This window comes from Aquila chrysaetos, chromosome 6 (assembly GCF_900496995.4).
Source record: "Aquila chrysaetos chrysaetos chromosome 6, bAquChr1.4, whole genome shotgun sequence".
Taxonomy (NCBI): domain Eukaryota; kingdom Metazoa; phylum Chordata; class Aves; order Accipitriformes; family Accipitridae; genus Aquila; species Aquila chrysaetos.
In genome coordinates, this window is record NC_044009.1 from 7,103,230 (window position 1) to 7,121,179 (window position 17,950).

At 58.4% G+C, this 17,950-nt stretch overlaps 1 protein-coding gene across 5 annotated transcripts; it reads left to right on the top strand.

Annotated features, from left to right (window-relative positions):
- The first annotated feature begins 512 nt into the window (after positions 1 to 512).
- On the top strand, positions 513 to 15,437 carry TMEM51 (transmembrane protein 51). 5 transcript variants are annotated; one of them, XM_030017747.2, is made up of 4 exons: positions 513 to 1,090; positions 1,249 to 1,343; positions 12,382 to 12,839; positions 14,195 to 15,437. In XM_030017747.2, the coding sequence occupies exons 3-4, from the start codon at positions 12,499 to 12,501 to the stop codon at positions 14,604 to 14,606; spliced, it is 753 nt and encodes a 250-aa protein (XP_029873607.1). In that variant the 5' UTR covers positions 513 to 1,090; positions 1,249 to 1,343; positions 12,382 to 12,498; the 3' UTR covers positions 14,607 to 15,437. The 5 variants fall into 5 exon arrangements, with proteins under 5 accessions (XP_029873607.1, XP_029873608.1, XP_040980073.1 ...); XM_030017748.2 differs by lacking the exons at positions 513 to 1,090; positions 1,249 to 1,343 and adding an exon at positions 3,170 to 3,224; XM_041124139.1 differs by lacking the exons at positions 513 to 1,090; positions 1,249 to 1,343 and adding an exon at positions 11,210 to 11,226.
- The last annotated feature ends 2,513 nt before the right edge of the window (positions 15,438 to 17,950 follow it).

A 17,950-nucleotide genomic window follows, 5' to 3' on the forward strand; every position in this document is an offset into this window, starting at 1 on the left:
AGTCTGGTGGTTCTGATGATTTGACTCAAACGGTTGGGCTTTTCCTCTTTCAGGACAAGCCATCCGGCTGCAGGTATCCGGGGATGGCGTGTCACCCGGAGCAGTGGTTTTGGCTCGCTGTTGGAAAGGTTTGGAGGAATCCTGGCATGCGGCTGGGCATTGCGGTGGCGATTTTAACGTACGTGTTGAGCACCTTCCTTTGAGCAGAAAAAAATCAGGGGAAAACTGCCGGTGAGCAATTTCTACCACTAACGTAGGGTAACATGAGTCCCTGGCATCTCTGCAAGTACCAGAGCATCAAATGCCTCTCTGAAAGGCCCTTTTGTTGCCTGCTGATGCCTCCCGCTGGGGTTCCTGTTTCTCCTTGGTGTTCTGTACAAGTAAAGGCTTTATCCCACATATTTGGCTGGATAAACACCCCAGAGAGGTACCAGCCCGCCCCAAATTGGGCAGCAAGTGTTTGCAAGGGGAGGATTTGAGCTGCCCATAAATACCCACGCCAGGACAGCTGCTATAGCTAGGAAGGCAAATGACGCTAAGAAATGGATGTAAATGCATTAGCCCGCAGCAAAGGGCACGGCAGAGAAGGCAGGCCCATTAGCAGCCATCCAGGCTCTGCCCTTCGAGGGATGTGAGCGAGGCCCCTTAATTTAAGGATGGGCAAACCAGTCTGAGTCAGCATCGCGAGGGGAGAGGAGAAAGAAATCTGCTCCAAAGGCAACAACAGAGCGAAGGAAGAGCTGAAACGGCTCGAGCGTGCCAACGCGGACATGTGCAGCCGCCTCCGGCTCGCCTGGCCCCGCTGCTACAGAAAAGGCGGTTTCTGGCCGATACTCAGCTCTGCGGAGCGGGACAGCGGGAACACGAGGAGCCGCTTTATGAATGTCCCCTCTGTGCTCGTGGTCTCTAGGGCCCCTCTGCGGGGGGGGGGTGACCTGGCTCCGGTTCGGGCTGGGCTCTCCCCGCGCAGGATCGGTGACAGTCACCGCGTAAAGTGCATTTTCCCCCCCGCTTTCTCGCAGCTAACCTGCAGAGAAAACAATTCCCTGCTATAGCTACCAACTGCCAGAGCTGCTGGAGACGACGACAGGTTTGTGTTTGATACAGGAAGGTGCTGCGGGGAGGGGAAGGAGCGGGGGCAATTTGCCTCAGCAGGGTGGCAAAGCCTGAAAATGCATTAAATAATCCGTACAAGGGAAAAAAATCCATACGCAGATATATTTAATAATTTTTATTTTTTTTTAATAGTACGGCTCTCAAAATTGGCCTTTGATTAGAGAAGAAAGGTATCGTGAGCGGGAAAGGGCAGCGCTGCTGTGCACTGGGAGGAGGAGCCGGCGCAGGTGAGTCAGTGGAAAATACCACGGGCACCGTGCGGGATTGTGCTGGTATGCAGAGATGCAGGGAAATGGGGGGTTCCACCTGGCATCCTGAGCACCGGTGCCCCCGAGGCGGGGCTGCGGCACGCTGATTCACAAGAGGGGACGAGACAAGCTATGCTGGGTTCGTGATGGCTTTTCCCTTCGCAAGGACTTGCAGGGCTTAAGGGAGAGAAAAACTACAGTGGCTGGTCCAGCAAGTGTAGCAATGCTGCTTTGTCACTCGTGGTTGGGAAAAACCCACCCTGAGTGTCATCTCCAACAGAATTTGAGTCCTCGGGGGTGTTTAGTATTAAGGCTGGGTGGGAGAAAGGCCTGGACAAACACGTCCCGGTTGCCGCTGGGATGGCAGCCGGGGAGAGGTGTCGCGGGACACGGCATTAATTGCGATGGGGTTTGCCAAAACCGATGCCCAGCCTCTAGCTTCCCCCACTGTGCCACTGCTTAGGGAGCATGCTCCCAACTTTGTAATTATTGTACGTATATTGCACAGAAAGATTGTTTAGTCGCATCTTCATAGATAGGCACGGCAACGTGCAGAGGTTCCCCGCTTCCACGCCCCGGAGCAGCCCATGACCCTGTGCGTAACTGCGGCTGTTAATTGTTCGTTAGTAACCTCCTACCAAATTGGGCGCAGGAGCCCGGTGGGTCGATCCCTGCGGTTCAGCCTGGAAACCACGGGACCGTCTGTCTACGAGGCCGAGGCACGTGGCCAGCAGCCTGGCTGAGGGCCATACCTGGGAACGGCTGTTCCCGGTGAGCGGATGGTTAACTGGGAGCGTTTACAGAGGGCAGCAGCGTGGTAAAAGCGCTTTCCAGGGCTTGTTGTGAACACAAGCCTGGCTTTGTGGGGATGTTGGCTTTGCCTTGTTGAACGGAGCGATGAGCCCGAGCGGTTGTGGTTCCTCAAAACGGGGCTTTCTGCAAACAGTGCTCGGAACTGCTCGTTTGAGGAAAGGCTCTGCTCATCGCTGCGAGCTGGTTTTCCCTCACAAGCTGGTTTTTAAACTAGAGATGGGGGCTGCGATGCTTGGAGCACCGTGAGGACCCTGCTTGGAGTGGGTGTGACACAACCCGCAGCCCCAGTGGTGACCCGCGCCTGGGGCCAGGCGTGGGAAAACATATGATTTTTATCTATTGCGCGATGGACTGTAGGAACTGCAGGAAAATAGGTGCTGCAGGACCAGCCTCGGGGGTGCAGGGACCCCCGGGGAAGCTGGCAGGCTGGAGTCCATCCCCTTCACGCTTGGGTGCACAACTAGGGTGGGAAAAGGAACAGATTTTACTTGGTTGCCACCATAGCGCGTCCCTTTCCTGACCGAGCTCGTTCTTGCTGGAAGCGCAGACCTTCTGGAGAAGGGGAACCAAACTCAGCCTGTGCAGTTCCCCCCTACCCCCCCCCCCCCGCCCAGGCTTTCTGAGAACTTTTCGAAAACACCGAAAGAAACCACAGCTCTGGAATAGGGCTGGAGGAGAGCGTGTCAGTGATGGTCAGGATCAGCCCAGCCAGGCTTAACACGATGTCAAGAGCTTCCAGGGGAGCAAATCCCCCTCTGCCTCCTCTCGGGTCGGGGCTGCAGGGCAGATGTGCGGCTGGAAGCGCTTGCGGAGGGGAAGGCGAGCCTGCCTGCAGCCCGGAGCTTTCCCTGCCTGCCCGGCCCGCGGTTCTCGGCCGTTTTTAGGCGTCTCCTTGCTCCCGCCCCTCTCCAGCCTCCCGGTTTCCAGCGGCGCTTCCCGCTGCGGGTGGGCCGGGGCCGGGCCCTGCTGCAAGCGCCGCCCCGGGAGGGCAGGGCCGGGCCGGGCCGGGCCGGGCCGGCAGGGACCCGCCGCAGCCGGGGAAGGGAGGTACGTGGGGCCGGGCCGGGCCCGGGGGCGGCGGGACCCCCTGCCCCGGGAAGGGACCGGGACCGGGGCAAGGGGCAGGCCCGGGACCAGGCTGGGTTGGGACCCCGGTGGGGTTTTGCCCCGAGGTGTTCGCACTCCCCCCCCCCACCCCCGCCCCAGCACCGGGGCAGCTTGTCAGGGCTGGGATCCGCCTGGTGTGGGGGGGCCCACGGGGGTCTCTGAGCCTGGCCCGTGGGAGCCAGGGACCCCCCCGGGCGAGCTCATAAAGGTGAAAGCACCCGTGGGGAGGGAAACATCCCCGAAGCGGGGGGGGTGGGCCAGCGGGCACTAGTGGGTTGGGGCGTCAGGGTTTTGGGGAGCGGCGGGGGTCACCCGTTGGTGAGACGTGGGCTTGGGGCACCTGGTCAGCCCCCGCGGGTATCGGGGCGGCCTTTGTAAGAGTAGCTGTCATTTGGGGAAGGATGAGCTGCGCCAACATCAGCGTGGGGAGGAGGGGAAGGGCGCGGGACGAGCCCCACGCCAAACCCACCAGCGCCTTTGCGGCCGGTTCCCACGGGCGGCGGCGTGGCGGGGGAGTCGCGTATCGCGAGCCCGTCGCTCGAAGAGGTCAGTCCCCAGAAAGGCGCAAGGGACGGCCTGTGCGCGAGTCTGCTTGGAAAGCAAACAAAGAGAAAGAGAAGGAGACCTGTGCCAGGCAGGTCCGTGCCGGGTGGTTTGTGAACTGAACGCCGGTCAGCGGGGTTTCGGTTCTTCTTATTGTGCCGTCACCGCAAAAAGAAAGAGCGGCTTGGGGCTTTGAAGGGCTCCGGCAAATCTGCAAACGTCTCCCAAGTGTTGGTTTAAGAAAGAAATCCCACCGTGAAAGCAAGTCAAGCAGCAGCAGTGGGGGTTTTGCAGCCGGTGCGGCCGTGGCCCCCGGCGTGCGCGGTTAGTCACTCTAGGTGTGTGCCGGGTCGGCACGCACCCTCCCGCGCCGTGGTTTTGGGATACGGCCCGTGACAGGCGCAATTATTTTAGGAAGCTCCTATCTCCGCTCGCTGCGATGAGTAATTCCTGCGTTATCTTAAGGGGCAAGGGAAGGACAGCATTATCCTTGGGTTGGAAGGCAAGGTCAGGTAGGAAAGCCTGTCAGGTGGGTGTTTCTCGGTGGCTGCGAGTTTCGGTAGCCCGGTGCCGGCGGCTGGGAGGGAACGAAGCCTGCAGGCCCCGCTCCACCAGTGCTAAGCTTGGATTCAGTCACAGCCCCGTGTCGGGACTCGTAACTGCTGGGGGGGTGGGTTTATTGACTTTATTGCTGACAGCTTTGCCTGGGTGTTTTTTTCCTCTCTAAGCCAGCTCTGCCCGTTTGTGCGTGTGTCGGGTGCAATCCCAGCGTGCGTCTTCCCCGCATTGACTTAAAAACGGGCTGTCTCAGGAATGGCAGTGCACCCAGCGCCGGTGCAACAGAAGTAGATTGAGGTGCCTGGCTGCTGCGGAGGTTGCGTGCGAGTGACCCCCGTGTCGGGGGTCGCCCGTGCCCTGCGGAAGCTCCCTGGGTCTGGGGGAGCAGCGCCGGCCATCAGCAGCGTGTCCCAAAGCAGTTGTCTGCAAAGACATTGGTGTTTGCTTTTTGGAGGTGATGGGGTGGGGACGAGCGTCTCTGAGCCCGGTGTAGCTGGGTTTGTTGGGAAGCACGGCCGTGTGAGTGGAAATCAGCAGTTCTGTGAGCAACGTCCCGAGTGAGACGGACTGCGCTCGGCTTCGCGTGGTGGAGCCTGGGTGAGATGAAGCTGCGCCAGGACGCGTGTTCCTGGCTTTCAGCTAACGGGCTTTAGCTGCTGGTGGGATTTCAGGCTCCTTAAAAGCTCCGCTGGTGCAGAACTCGGCCGCTGCTTGGTGGGATGCAGCAGCATTGCATCCCTCTACGATGTAGCTGAGCGTCCTGCAGCCATCCGAGGCCCTGGACGTCTTGGCATGACAGCCAGAAGGGAAAACCAGCCTCCCAGGTGGCAATGAGGAATGCGTGGGTGTGAGGCTGGTGAACCCAGCCCTCCACCGAAATGACACGGAATTATGTGAGATGCCTTTGATTTTATCTGTGGGTAATTACATGGGTGGGAAAATTCTCGGGAAGCGCCTGGGGAAGGAGGAATGTTTGGCCGTCGGTACCCTGAAGATAGCCGAGTGCTGGTGGCGCTCAGCGCCGCGGCAGTGCCGTAACGTGCTGCCCACAGCCGCGCTCCCGTGGAGATCCCGGGAGGCCAGGGCCGGGCAGAGCTGTCTGCCCGTGCTCCCGGCCGGAGCCCTGGAGGAGGGATCCCTCTGGCAGCCCAGGTACGTGTCTGTCTCCCGAACGCTGCTCAATGCGTTTCTTGTTCCCAGCGTAGTTATTAGGCAGAAACTGCTGTCGAGGCTCTGCCGAAGCAGCTGACTATCCTGCGTGAGCTGTGCAGGTAGCGTGCAGCGACATAATCCCCCGGCAAACCTCCATCCCTATCAAAATACCTGTGCCCGCCTCGCTGAACACTGTTGCTTTGTGCCTGGCTGGCTCCATCCCTCCCCCTGCATCGCCCGTCCCTCCCTTTCTGCCCCGTTGGCTCCTCTCTGCCGTCTGCAGCGGGTTTTGTTTGTGGGTCTCGCTTGTGGGAGAAAGCTGTTTGAAAAGTGCGGGGAGAGGCGATGCTGCGTCGGGGGGCAGCGAGATGAAGGATGTTGCTGAAAATCCAGGCTGAGGATGAGGAAGGTGGCACTGGCGAGGCCGATGGCAGTGCGGCGTGCTGGATTAGTGGCTCGTGGCGAGGGGAGCGCTGGGGAGGGAAGATAAGGCTCCGGGGGCTCCCGTGGTGTGACAGGAGCTGCTTGGAGCGCTCTGGGAGGGCTGGGAAGTGCTCCGAGGCAGTGGGAATGCCAGATTTGGCTTTGGAAGACATCAGAAGGGCAGAAGAATAATGTCTACAAGCGCTGAAAGGCTCCGGAGGAGGGTGCGTTTTCCGGCACGGGGACGGCGCGAGGTCACAGACTAAAAACCATGCGCAGGCTGCTGGGAGGAACGGCTTTATCTCCGGCAGGAAACAGCAGATTTGGAAAACTGGGGAAAAACAAAACCAAACCAAACCAAACCCAAACGTGCAAAGTGGAGTCAGAAGGAAAGCAGGAAGGAGACAAAGTCAAAGCGCTGGGATTTTCCCAGGCTGGCGTGCTTTCCCAGGCCTGGGCGCACAGGGTGGGCTGGCAATTCGACTCCCTTGTCTAGCCCGAAGAGAGGCAAATGCCCCAAAGCCCCGTCTCTGGCTCAGCAGAGCCTGGCCGGGAGGTGTTTGCCTGGCACCAGCTACAGGTGTGAGCCGGGCTCGGGAAAAGCCACGGGACGCTGCTCACACAGCGGGCTGGGACACGGCGCGGGCTCGCCGACCTCCGGCGTTGCTGTGAGTTTGTGCCGGCGCGGTCGCGGTAGCTGCGGCAACATTATCCCCGGGAATAAATGGCGATGCCCTTAAATATAAATTTAAAAGGACTCTTTGTCCGAGTCCATTACTGGTTTGCAGCAAGCACTGCTCTGATGGCCGTAATGAAATAATGAGGAGAGGAAGAGTCTGGAAGGCAGTATCCCATATGTTGACGGCAAAGTTCAAGCTAATGGCCGGCTGCCGCATAGTGACAATTAAGGCTCGGGGGATACGGTTGCTGTGGCTTGTGTGATCTGTGCCAGCTCTTTAAACCGGCGGCGACTTGATTGCCCACCTGTGTCCGGAGTTAGAAAGGATGCAGCAGATGCCATCAGCTGGAGAAGGGCCGGGCGCCGCATTGTGCCAATGGGGCGTTTTGCGAGCCCCGTCCCTGTCGTCCTGCAGCCGTCAGCAGCGTTGCGGTGGCCGCGGCGGCCGGCCGGCCGGGCGGATTGCAGCATCCGAAGTTCGGGAGTGGGCCGGGCGGCCTTGGCTTTCCCGTGACGCCCTTGTTTTGCAGGAAGCCGCGGCACTGGGGCTGCGGGCCCTGGGCTCTCCGCTGGGGTGGGCTGGCGCCGGACGCGGACGAGGGGGGAGCACCTCCTGTAGAGTTTTAAGAAAACACTGCTGCTCGCCTGGTGCTGTCTGGAAGAGTGCGAGTGAGGAGGAGGTGTTAAAAAATAAAAATAAAATAAAAAAGATGGTGAAATAGCTCTTAAAATGTCTGTAGGGAATGCTAAGAGTGATGAATGTGGGTGCATTCCTGTGCGCTCTTGGCAGGAAGCATAAGCTGCAAAACGTGGAAAAGTCCTGGTAGTCTGCACGGGGCTGTCCCTCTGGGTCCCTGTATTCCCTGGTGAGATGCTCTAAAATGGGCTGGGTATTTGTCCGAGTGACCAGGAATTGGCCAGATGGGCTGCAATGCTGCTTTTCCCAGCTCAGCTGGATATCTCTGGGCATTTCTCTCCCCATTTTCCCTGCTGGGGCAGGGGAATTCCTTGCATCCCCTCGGCTGCATCTGGCCAGAAACATCCCTGCTGCTGGGGCAGGTATAATGTGGGCAGCGAAAAAGAGAAAATATTGCCTGAGTCCTGACCTGTTGGTTGTCTGACTCCGCGTGGAGTTCTGTGTTGCTGGTGGGTTGAGCCCTTGCGTAACGAGGGCTCCGCACAAGGTTACTGCCGCTGCGGGAATGAGCTCGTGGGGATGTGCTGCGGTCGCTAATTAGCAGGGAGGGTGGTTAATGAGAAGACTGGCTGGGCGTAAGCATGAAGATGAAGGTAGCTGTCCCCTGGAGCTGGGGCCGGGCAGGGAGGTGAAGCCCAGCCTGGTTCAGTGTTACCCCCGTCTCTGATCATCTCACCCGACCTGGGGCCGGGGCCAAACCCCCTGGGATGTCCAGCCCCACCTCCAGAAGGCATAAAGCTCTCTGGAAATGCCCACGCACGAGCAACTGATCTCCGGTGTGTTGAGGATTGCTGCTGAAAGGAGCCGGGGGAACTCGTGGCCGTGACTTGGGAAGAGGTGGGCGCTGAACCGCCGCCAGCCCTGGGAGCAGCTTGGGAAGGGGGAGAGCTGTGGCTCTGGTCATCCGACGTTGAGCTGATGTGCAGTGGGCTCTAGGCTCTTTGGATGTTGGGAGAATAGATTTTTTTTTTTTTTTTCTTTTTCCCCCCAAAAAAAATTTTCTAGAAAATTAGTCTCGTGTTTTTGGACTGGCGCTGGAGTTGCACACTGACTTTCGGAGGCAGGCTCCAAGGGGACGTGTCGCGAGCCGTGCATCGCGCTCCGACTCCTCCTCGGGAGCGAGGAAGCCCTGGAGCTCAGCGTGAGCGAGCTCATCCCGTGCCCTGTGACTGTGTCAGGGTTTGACCCGTTCCCCGAACCGCAGACTCATCTCTCGTGAACCCGTGACAAAGGTATCGCTGCCGGAGCGTGAGCGGGAAGGTGATGTCATGAAACGGGAAAAATCCAAAGGTCGCGGAGGGCAGAGGAGCGTGGGCGCTGCCGTGGGCAGCGATGGGCGTCGTGCTTCCTCGTGAGTCACCCTGACGGGGTTGGCGTTTCACCAAGAGTACCGAGATGTGGAGCGCGATCCGGGGTCTGCGTCCCCGCGGTGGGACCGTTGTTGCGGAAGGCTGGTGTCTCCCACAGAGGAGAAGGTGCTCTCTGCTGCCGGCCCGCCTGCGTGCCCGTGCCAAAAGCTTTTGGGGCACGGCCAGGTGTGTTGGCGTGCGGTGCTCGAGAAAGGGCTTATCCCGAGCCCTCCCATGCCGAATTAACAGTCGGAAGCGTCCTAAGAGAGGTTGCAGAGCGTCCCTTGGCTCCGGCAGCCTGCAGGGAGCCGGTGAGAGGTGCGAGAAGCCCGGCCGAGCGCGGAGGAGGTGCGGGTGCCCCCCCGGCTTTGCAGCCGCGCCGGTGGAGTTTAATGATTCGGAGATCCTGGCGTAAATCATTGCCAGCGCAGGGCCGCAGGCGTGCGTGGGACGGGGACGAAGGTGGGTCTGGCTGCAGGGAAGACCCCGTGCCGCGGGTGGAGGGAAGGGGACGCGGGCAGGCGGGGGCCGGAGCGGGGCTGGAGCGCTTGGCTAGCACTCGCCCGCCTGATGGAGGGGGTTTGGTTGCCAACGGGAGCCGCGGCTCCGTGGCGCTGGCGAGCTGGGGGGGGAAGAAGAGAACGGGCTCGCCTGACGTGGTGTGAGGACGGTGAGTAAGGGTCGGGCGCTCGGGGCTTTGCACCGTAGGAGAGCGCAGCGGAGCGGTTGTGGTAAACAGGGAAATCAAGGCAGAAAAATCCCTCGAGGATTATTAAACTGGTGCAGCCATGGAGCAGGGAATTCCTCCGTTGCTGGACCTGGGAGTACGGCGCTGTACGCGTGCTGCTCCAACCAGTCCGCTCGGGACAGCCGCAGCAGATGCCACCTTGGAGATACCGGCCACAGCGAGGTTTTGGGAGCGAGTCAGTGGTTGGTTTGAGGCTTCCCTGAACCCTCAAGTTGCGGCACCCTTTTGCCGTGCTGAGCGGTGGCTATCTCGACGCGGCTGCCCCTGCTGCTCCAGACAGCGCCAGGAATGCTGGACGTGAGACAGAGATAGCAGCAGCTCTCTTCTCTGGCCGCTGACGTCAGGACACCGGGGTTATTGCTAAAGCAGCGATAGGAGTGCGCTCTGGGAAGCCAAAAGAAGAGCTAATTCAATGGAGAGACAGACTTGTATGTCAAGTCTCCTGCTTTAATCTGATTGCCAGGGCTGCAGGGTAGCACAGCGAGGGATCTGCGTAAAAGTTTCAGGCATAGAGATGATGTAGCAGCTGAAATCCCACCCGCTTCCAGGGGTGAGGTGCCCAAGGGAAGCCAGAAAGATCGGGAGCAGGCACGGAGGTTTAGACACCACGGGTAAATGTTACCAGCCCTGCATGTTTTCTGTGGCCACCGTGTGTGCAGTGCAATTTTTCTGCCCCAAAGCCATCGCAGAAGTTTGCAAGGGAAATCTCGGCTGGCTGATGTCCGATTGTGAAGTGCCTTCCCAAATAGCATAGGGATGGGAGCTCATATGGATAAATAGGTAAGGACAAAACCCCACAGCTGCCCATGCAGCGAAGTTTGGCAGACTGAAAAGCAGGGGTGCTGGTAAATCAGAGCCTCAGCGGTCCTCGCCGCAGGCTCGGGCATCACCGGCACGGCTGGGAGCGGGGCCTGATGCAGCAGAGGGTGGACGAAGGACGAGGACGTATGGTGCAGTTTGCCTTGTGTGTGGTTTTGTGGGCTCACGCAGCGTGGCGAGCGTGTGGCAAGTTTGCATTGCAGGCGCTCTCCGGAGCAGAGGGGGCTGTTTGGGAAGCGTGGGATGTAGACGGTGCTCTCCGTAGGGATCGCTTGCCCCAGCGCGCTCAGGGGCAGGCAGGGAGCGAAGACTTTGTGTAGGAGGGCAGAGGCCGCTGCTGGGACCCGCGGTCTCAGGTTCAGAAGCGCTCGGGTAGGACGTGCTGCCGAGCTGTGATGGCTCTCGGGATGTCGGTGAGGACCTTTTGGGTGTAGCGTTTGCCGCAACCTCGGCAGCTGCTTGCTAGGACCGAATTAAAGCCGGGGGCAGGTCATCGGGGCAGGGGATGCCTTCCCCGAGGGGCAGACGGTGCTGGCTCTGCCAGCGGGGCTGGGCATGACGGGCTTGCCCCTGCCTGCCTGCCTGCCAGCGGCTTCCTAGGGCAGGGCTCGGCAGCTTGTGTTTGCCCAATAACCCTGGACAGACCGCGGGAGCGAAGACTTTGCCCTGCCCGGATCCGTGCGAATGCCGACAACCCCGATGCGGGGCTGGAGCTGGGACATCCCTCGGTGAGCCTCCGGAGCGGTGCTGGGGCACAGGCGGTGAGCGGGCTGCGAGGGAGAAGTTGCTCTGCAGCTTTCTCCTCTCCTCTCCGGGCTTGCGTGCGTGTCTTTTCCTGTAAGCGGCTGGAGCTGGTCTGTTTTCTGGGAATGCTGGTTTATTCTGGCCCTTGACCCTGTGAACTAGGCTTGCGCTCGAGCTAAACAAGCAAACGTGAAGCTTGGGACCATCGAACAGGACGGCCGCGCTGAAGGGTGAGGACGCGTATGGAGACAGCACGCAGCAGCGGCGTACCCCAGGGCGATTTCTAGCACAAACAAGCGTCGAGAAGCCGGGGAGGAAAGGAGAAAACCCTGGCACGTTTGCGCAGCTGCATGCTGGTTTTGGCACATGCGTAAAACTGGGAGGCTGCAAAGGAGGCTGCTGCAAGGCTCGTTCGGGTGGAGATGGGGGAGATTTGTTGCAGGGGTCGGAGTTACTCACCCGCGGTTTGCAGGAAGGAGTTGCACTCACAGTTGCCATCTTTGCAAGCCGAGGTCAGGGAGGTGAGCGGCCAAGAGATGCAGTTCCACGTGTTTATTTTTGGAAAGCGAGCGCATCTGGTCCTGGCGACTCAGAAAACGCAGACGTTCGAGGCGACGGCGGAGGAGGAGTTCCCGTCTGTGGCCCGGCTGGTCGGGAACGGCGGTGCTCGGACGGACCCGAGCCCGCTGCGGCCAGCGGGACACAGCCAGGGGACTCGCCGCCAGCGTGTGTTACTCCGGGGTGGGCGAACGCTGGCCAGAAGCGAGACGGGGCTGTACTGAAGGCTCGCTTTCGCAGCAGCCCTTGCCCCGGCAGCGGTCGGGGTAAGGCGCAGGGTTGGCTTGGCTGAGAGAGCGGCAGTTTTGCTTTCTCTTCTCTGGGCAGGGAGGCGTTGCAGTGGAGGCAGCCCTGCTCCGTCTCGGACAGGGGAAAAAAGAGAAGTTGCACAGCTAGAGATTTGTTTCTGAGCGGTTTCTGGTTAGTTTGCATCGTCAGCGGCTGTTTGCCTAAGGCAGCGCAGCTCCATAAAGCAGGGAGTATTTGTATAAGCAGTGAACTTTTTTTGGGTGGCATTTTTGCTGGTGCTGTGAAGAGGTCAGTTATCCTGCTCCTATGGATGGTTAATGTATGTCCTTAGCAAACGTTAGTAATTCAGTTCTTTCCTAAGGTTGGTGGATATTATGGCTGAGGAAGTAGCAAAGGGTCACGATGAGAACGGCCAGCAGCCATCCTGCTGCCAACTGCCGTGTTGCGTCCTGGCGCGCGGGGGAATTAGATTTCCAGCATGAGTTGGAGAAAACGATGTTATCGCGGCCAGCGAAATGGTATCTGCGTAGCCTTTGCCTCCCGCCGTGCCCTAACCATCGCTTTCCATCTCTTCCCAGAGCTCGCTGCCTGCCGTGGGATGGGACCGCACGCATGGTAGCAGGCCTGTACCCGTCCCGACCCGAGCCATGCTGTAGGGTGAGGGCAGCCCGGCCGGCCAGCCAGCAGCGGGAGCGATGGCCCAGTCTCGGGCCAACGGCTCGCACTACGCCCTGACGGCGATAGGGCTGGGGATGCTCGTCCTCGGCATCATCATGGCCGTCTGGAACCTCGTCCCCGGCTTCGGCCCCGCCGACAAACCCGCCACCCACGCCGGGAACAGCAGCAAGCCCGACCGCGGCACCGGGGGCATTTTGAAGAGCAAGACCTTCTCGGTGGCGTACGTGTTGGTAGGGGCGGGCGTGCTGCTGCTGCTGCTCTCCATCTGCTTGAATATCCGGGACAAGAAGAGGCAAAACGAAGATATCGTTCGCGTGCAGCACCAAGCATCTGCCGAGCCCTCGCACCAGGAGGACAGGTGAGCCTTTTGGGGGAGAAGGGGAGCGGGAAGGAGCGTAGGAATGAAACCGAGGGCTGTTACCCTTCCTCAGCGAGGTCAGGAGCAAGAAGAGTAAGGCTGATAGCAGCATGTGCTAAAATAAAGGCAAGCCCGTCTCGGGGTTTAGGGTTCGAATACATTCCCAGATCAGGAAGGAACGACTCCAGCTGTGTTTACGGTGCTGTAGGTGAAAGGGAGCGTTGTTTGTCTATAAACCCGGGTCGAGATGGAGCCGTGGCCCAGCCAGCGCTGCCGAGACGTGTCACTCCCGGCTCCGTCAGTCTGCAGTCAGCGTGCTGCGAGGGAACGCCGGGGGCGGTGGTTAATGGTTAACGCAGAATAGCGGGCTCGCCGCCGCGAGCCAGGCAAGGAAGGGGCTGCAGAGGGAGAGGAGCAGGAGATGTAGGACGTGCTGTCTGGCTGGGTGCAGCCAGAGGTGGCAAGCAGCCCTTCAGCTGCGGCTGCAGCAGCAAATGGAGTTTAGACCCGGTGAAAGTTTGCAGGGCTCTCCTGGTCGCTCGGGGAACTCGCAACGAGCGGAGCAAAGGCTGCTGCCGCAGCAGGCACGGTCTGAACAAACACAGGGCGCGGGAGAAGTCCCCGGCCGTCTCGGCAGCCTGGGGAATCGGCACGGTGCCCGGTGCGGGCTGTGCCTGTGCAGAGAGAGGCAGCGGGGCTTTGGGACACGCTGGGGTGTGAGGTGGCAGGAGGAGACGATGGCTCTGCTGGCTGCTGCCTAGGGAATGCCGCGGGGGAGAGCTGCCATCGGTGACTGCGGAGAATTACTCTGTGTGCAGATCCACCCAGAAAACTGTTTTTCCTTATTAGATTGTAAAGGTAACTTCGTAATGCAGAAGCAGTGCCAAGTACATGTGCGCAGGTACCTGTGGCATAGATAGTAACGTATTGCAGAGCCGAATCTTTGCAGAAACGCTCAAGTTAGATACCCAACCCAAAAGACCTCCAAATGGCAAAGACAGAGGGGTGATGCCCCTTCCAATTGTGTTCTGACTGATCGTCGAGACAGGGGGAGAGAAATCAGCGTTCTGCTGGGGAAAGAAATCTTTGCTGCTCAATAGAAAAAGAGCTTTTGTGGGCAGAGAAAGCGATGACCAAAGGCAGACCTATGTCACAAGGAAGTAAAACCAAGTCTGAATATAGGTGGGGTTGTGATCTGTTCTGTCAAACAAAAAGGAACTGGTACATAATGTAGAAGGGCAAATAATTTGTTAAGGTTTTGAGGCAGGGGGTGGTTTTATTCTTTCTTCTCCATCCCCTACCCACAGTGAAGCTGAAATGATGTGCTACTGACAGCCTGATTTTTTTTCCTCCAGTCAAGAAGAGGACGAAGACGTGTCTTCCCAGTACTACGTCCCCAGCTACGAGGAGGTGATGAACACGGGCTACTCTGAGCCCAGAGACTCAGACAGGAGCAACAGGATCAGCGTCTCCCTGCCCTCCTACGAGTCGCTGACGGGGCTCGACGAAAGCACCCAGCTGCCGGGAGCCGCCAGCGCAGAGCCCGGCGCGGAGCGGCAGCCCAACCGGCACAGCTCGCGCCTGAGCAAGCGGCTGAAGCCGCTGAAGGTCCGGAGGATCAAGTCGGAGAAGCTGCACTTGAAGGACATCAGGCTAAACCTTGCGCAGGGGAACAGCACAGCTCCTATCACGATAGAGCCGCTGACCCCTCCGCCCAAGTACGAGGAGATCCAGGAGAAAGTGCCAGAGAGCCAGCAAATGACTTAAAAAAAAAAAAAAAAAAAAAAAAAAAAAAAGGAATCTGTGATGCTGCTGAGGGTTTGGTTTTTTGGGGTATTTTTGGTTTTGTTTTTGTTTTTTTCTTTTAAAACAACCACACTAAGTGGGGCTCAGTCTGTGGGTGCAGAAGCGGTCAGGGCTCCCTGGAAGCTGCCATGCAGAGGACACAATGGGTGCGTAGTGCTGCGGCATGGGGACGGGACAAGCTTTTCCCGGGACGGGGCTTTACAAAAGACTGTGGGGAAAGAAACCTGAATGCCAATAGCTCTGCTGCTCTGAAGTAAATGAAGGCTGGAAGTACCAAAAGTGTAATTTGTGGTGTTTTGCATAAGGACCAGCAATGCATCTTCTTATCCCCTCTCCCCTTTGCTGCCAGCAAGACTCTTCCAAGCCACCAAACTGATATTGAACAAGGATTTTCCAAGTGGAAAAGGGAAATGTTCCTTGTTTTTTCAGTGCCTTTTCTTTCTGAGTAAGGGAAACCGCGTTGCCAGAGTAGCGCTGCGGCTTTCCCCCAGCTCCTGGCTGGGGCTGGGATGGTGGCCCAGGGCCAGCCCCGACTCCTGCCAAGGTCTGTGCTTGCTGGTGGGAAGCGGGCTGAAACGGGCCCCGTGGTCCTCGGGGAGAGGATGGATTTCTTGCCTCGGTTGCCTTTCCCTGTTGTGTTTTGTGCTCCGATGAGAAGGGATGGTCCGTTTGAGGCAAGTGGATAAATCCAGGGGGTTGGGAGCCGAGTGCGCCGCTGCCAGGAGGTGCGCAGGGTGAAACGACGGCTGAGCATGCTGTGCGAGCAGTTCTAAATAAATATTTTGTACATTGTGTTTGTGTGTGTGTGTGCACTCATGCGTAGTTGGCCCTTCCCAAGGTTTGCAAGGCGGAGCGCCCTGAAATCAGTCGGCTGTTTTAGGGCGGATGCTGCTCCACGGGCATCCCGGCCACGCGCCGCCTCCCGGGCTTCCAGCAAAGCCATCGACGACAAAGCCGTCGGCACGTTCAACCACGGGCTCCCTCAGATGGTCTGATTTTGGAAGGTGTGGGTAGAGAGGAGAATCTCCCATGAATTTGTAGCAGATGTCAGCGTGGCCAGTCTGCCCTCTGCCTCTGGGCTGCCGGTACGGATGCGGCTTTGCTGGTGTGATGCTGATACTGATGTAGTTACGGACCGTTCAGCAGAGGTTGACTTGGCACTGTGGTTGATACAAGGTGCGAGAGGAGCGCAAGTGACCAAAACGAAGGCAAAGAAGAGGTGCTGGTCCAAATCCATACAACGGTTTCTCTTGTTAGTTATTATTTCATATTGCAGCTCTCAATTTCTGTTGTTGTAGCACAGGAATTTCACTTTGCCATCCCCCAAGGCATGATCTCAGATGGGCAAACCAACATTGTGAAATAAGGGACTCCCTTATAGAAGGAAGAAAATAGTAGAAGACTATACCCCAGATTGAGGGATTTGGGGCGAGGGGTCCCACGTGGTTCTCGTCGTTGTTGAGGGGTTGGAGAGGTGGTGCAGCTCCTCGGAAGTTGTCTCCCGGACACGTGTCCCACTAAGAGCCTGCCTGCAGTGGGAGGCAAGGCATGAAGTCCTCTCTCCCTGGTGAAGAAACGCAACCCTAACCGTTGTCTTAGAAAATCTGGGTTAATAAAGTGAAGCTTCTTGTCCGAGCAGTTGGGAGTTGAAGTTTCATTGAGCTGCTTCGCCAGATAGTCGCATTTAATGGCAAAAGCTGTGTCTTTCCCAATATCTCACATAGCAAAAGAGCTGCAAAAATGATGTTAAGTGCAGTGGCTGCAGTGAAACGGGCCGTGACTAATGTGGCAATTATGCCAAAAATGCCTGAATGGCTAACGAGCATCTCCAGCTACTTGCGTACTCATCCTTTGAGAGTATTTGGAAAGTAGAGGGAGACGTGGGATGCCGAGATGTGCGAGTACTCCCAAAGCTGTGACCATCGCTGTCCTAGGGTGGCTTGTCCCCATGGCACTGTGACATACGGCAAGGGAATAGTTATTCGTGAAGGCGAGCGTGATGGGGAAGAAAGGGGAGAGAGCACAGCACGTCCTGCAGCAGACGCACCTAAGCCTGACCTCAGGCTGTTGTGCCTGGGTAAGACACGCTGGTAGGTGAGAAACGAGGATGTGTTTCCCCACGCAGTGTTTAAGATTGCACGTGTATCCCAGCGTCTCTGGAAGGTAACTCGCGTTCAACAGCAACTCGTGAGATGAGCGGAGCGGGTATTAACGTGACCGAGGAAGCCTGGTGGTCGTTGGTTTTAAAAAACGTCACCGCAGTGCTGGATTGGGGCTGGAAAACCTCAGCCACCGTGTTCCAGTGTAAAGCCCTTGCAAGGAAGGGAAGGGACAGAAACACTGGCAGTGGGGGCCAGCACTGGGGCCCGTGCCGAAGGACGGCGTTCTGGTTTGCGGAGGAGCGCTCCTTTGCCAAATCTGCTGCTTCTGCCTCAAAATTAAGCGTGATAAAATCTTGCAGGACTTGCTAGCTGTTCTCCTGTAAGAACCCGCAGGGTCGTTTGCAGGTGCCCGGTGAGCCGGGGGTGCCAAATGGCCACGGCGCAGCTGACCGTACCCCGGGTCAACAGAGCAGCCCCTTTGTCCGGGGTTGGCATCGGGGTCCTGCCAAGCATCGGAGCAGCCCTGGGAATAGCAGGAAACCTTTGTCTGCAGGATATTTGGAGATGGGCAATTTATTTTCTGGGGGAAGCGCTGCGGTTTCACGTACGTGCATCCCGACGGATTTGCTGTTGACTCGCAGCCCGGCGGGGCAATAGCCGCTCTCACAGCACGATGCCTGCTCCTGCTGTCTGTGTGCTTGCAGGTTTGGCCGAAAGGTGAATTTGTGCTCTGCTTCCTGGGCGTTTTGGCCGGATGATGTGGGAATTTCTCACCCACGGGAGCGGGACTGGGCCAAAAGGCGATCTTTGGGTTTGCTGTTAACAAAAAGGCAAGGTTTAGGCTCTGTTTCTAGCAGGCCTGGGCTGTTTATCAAACGGATGATAGTCACGTTGCGGATGGCCCAACACTGGGGTTGAGGGAAACGCTGTCATTTGGGGCAATATAGGGCTGCCGCGCTTCCCTCCTTCCCAAAACCCATGGCGGGGGGGGGGGGCACGTGTGCTTGAGATGCTCCCAGCTCGCCCACCTACCCACGTCCAACCAGTGAATTGCGCCGCAATCGCGCTTGAAAGACACGCTAACGAAATTCGGAAAGCAGTGTGGGAAAGGTATGGGAATTAGCAGAGTGCCATGGTGGGAGCCCGCGCTAATTAGGGGCTGCCATTTGGGGTGTCGTTTGCCAGCGGCGAAGGGGAGACAGG

What these genes read in the sequence shown, in the direction of transcription:
- TMEM51 (XM_030017747.2), top strand. Translation starts at nt 12,499, where the DNA reads ATGGCCCAGTCTCGGGCCAACGGCTCGCACTACGCCCTGACGGCGATA. An exon ending in CCCTCGCACCAGGAGGACAG is followed by an intron (nt 12,840 to 14,194) that starts GTGAGCCTTTTG and finishes TTTTTCCTCCAG; the next exon opens with TCAAGAAGAGGACGAAGACG.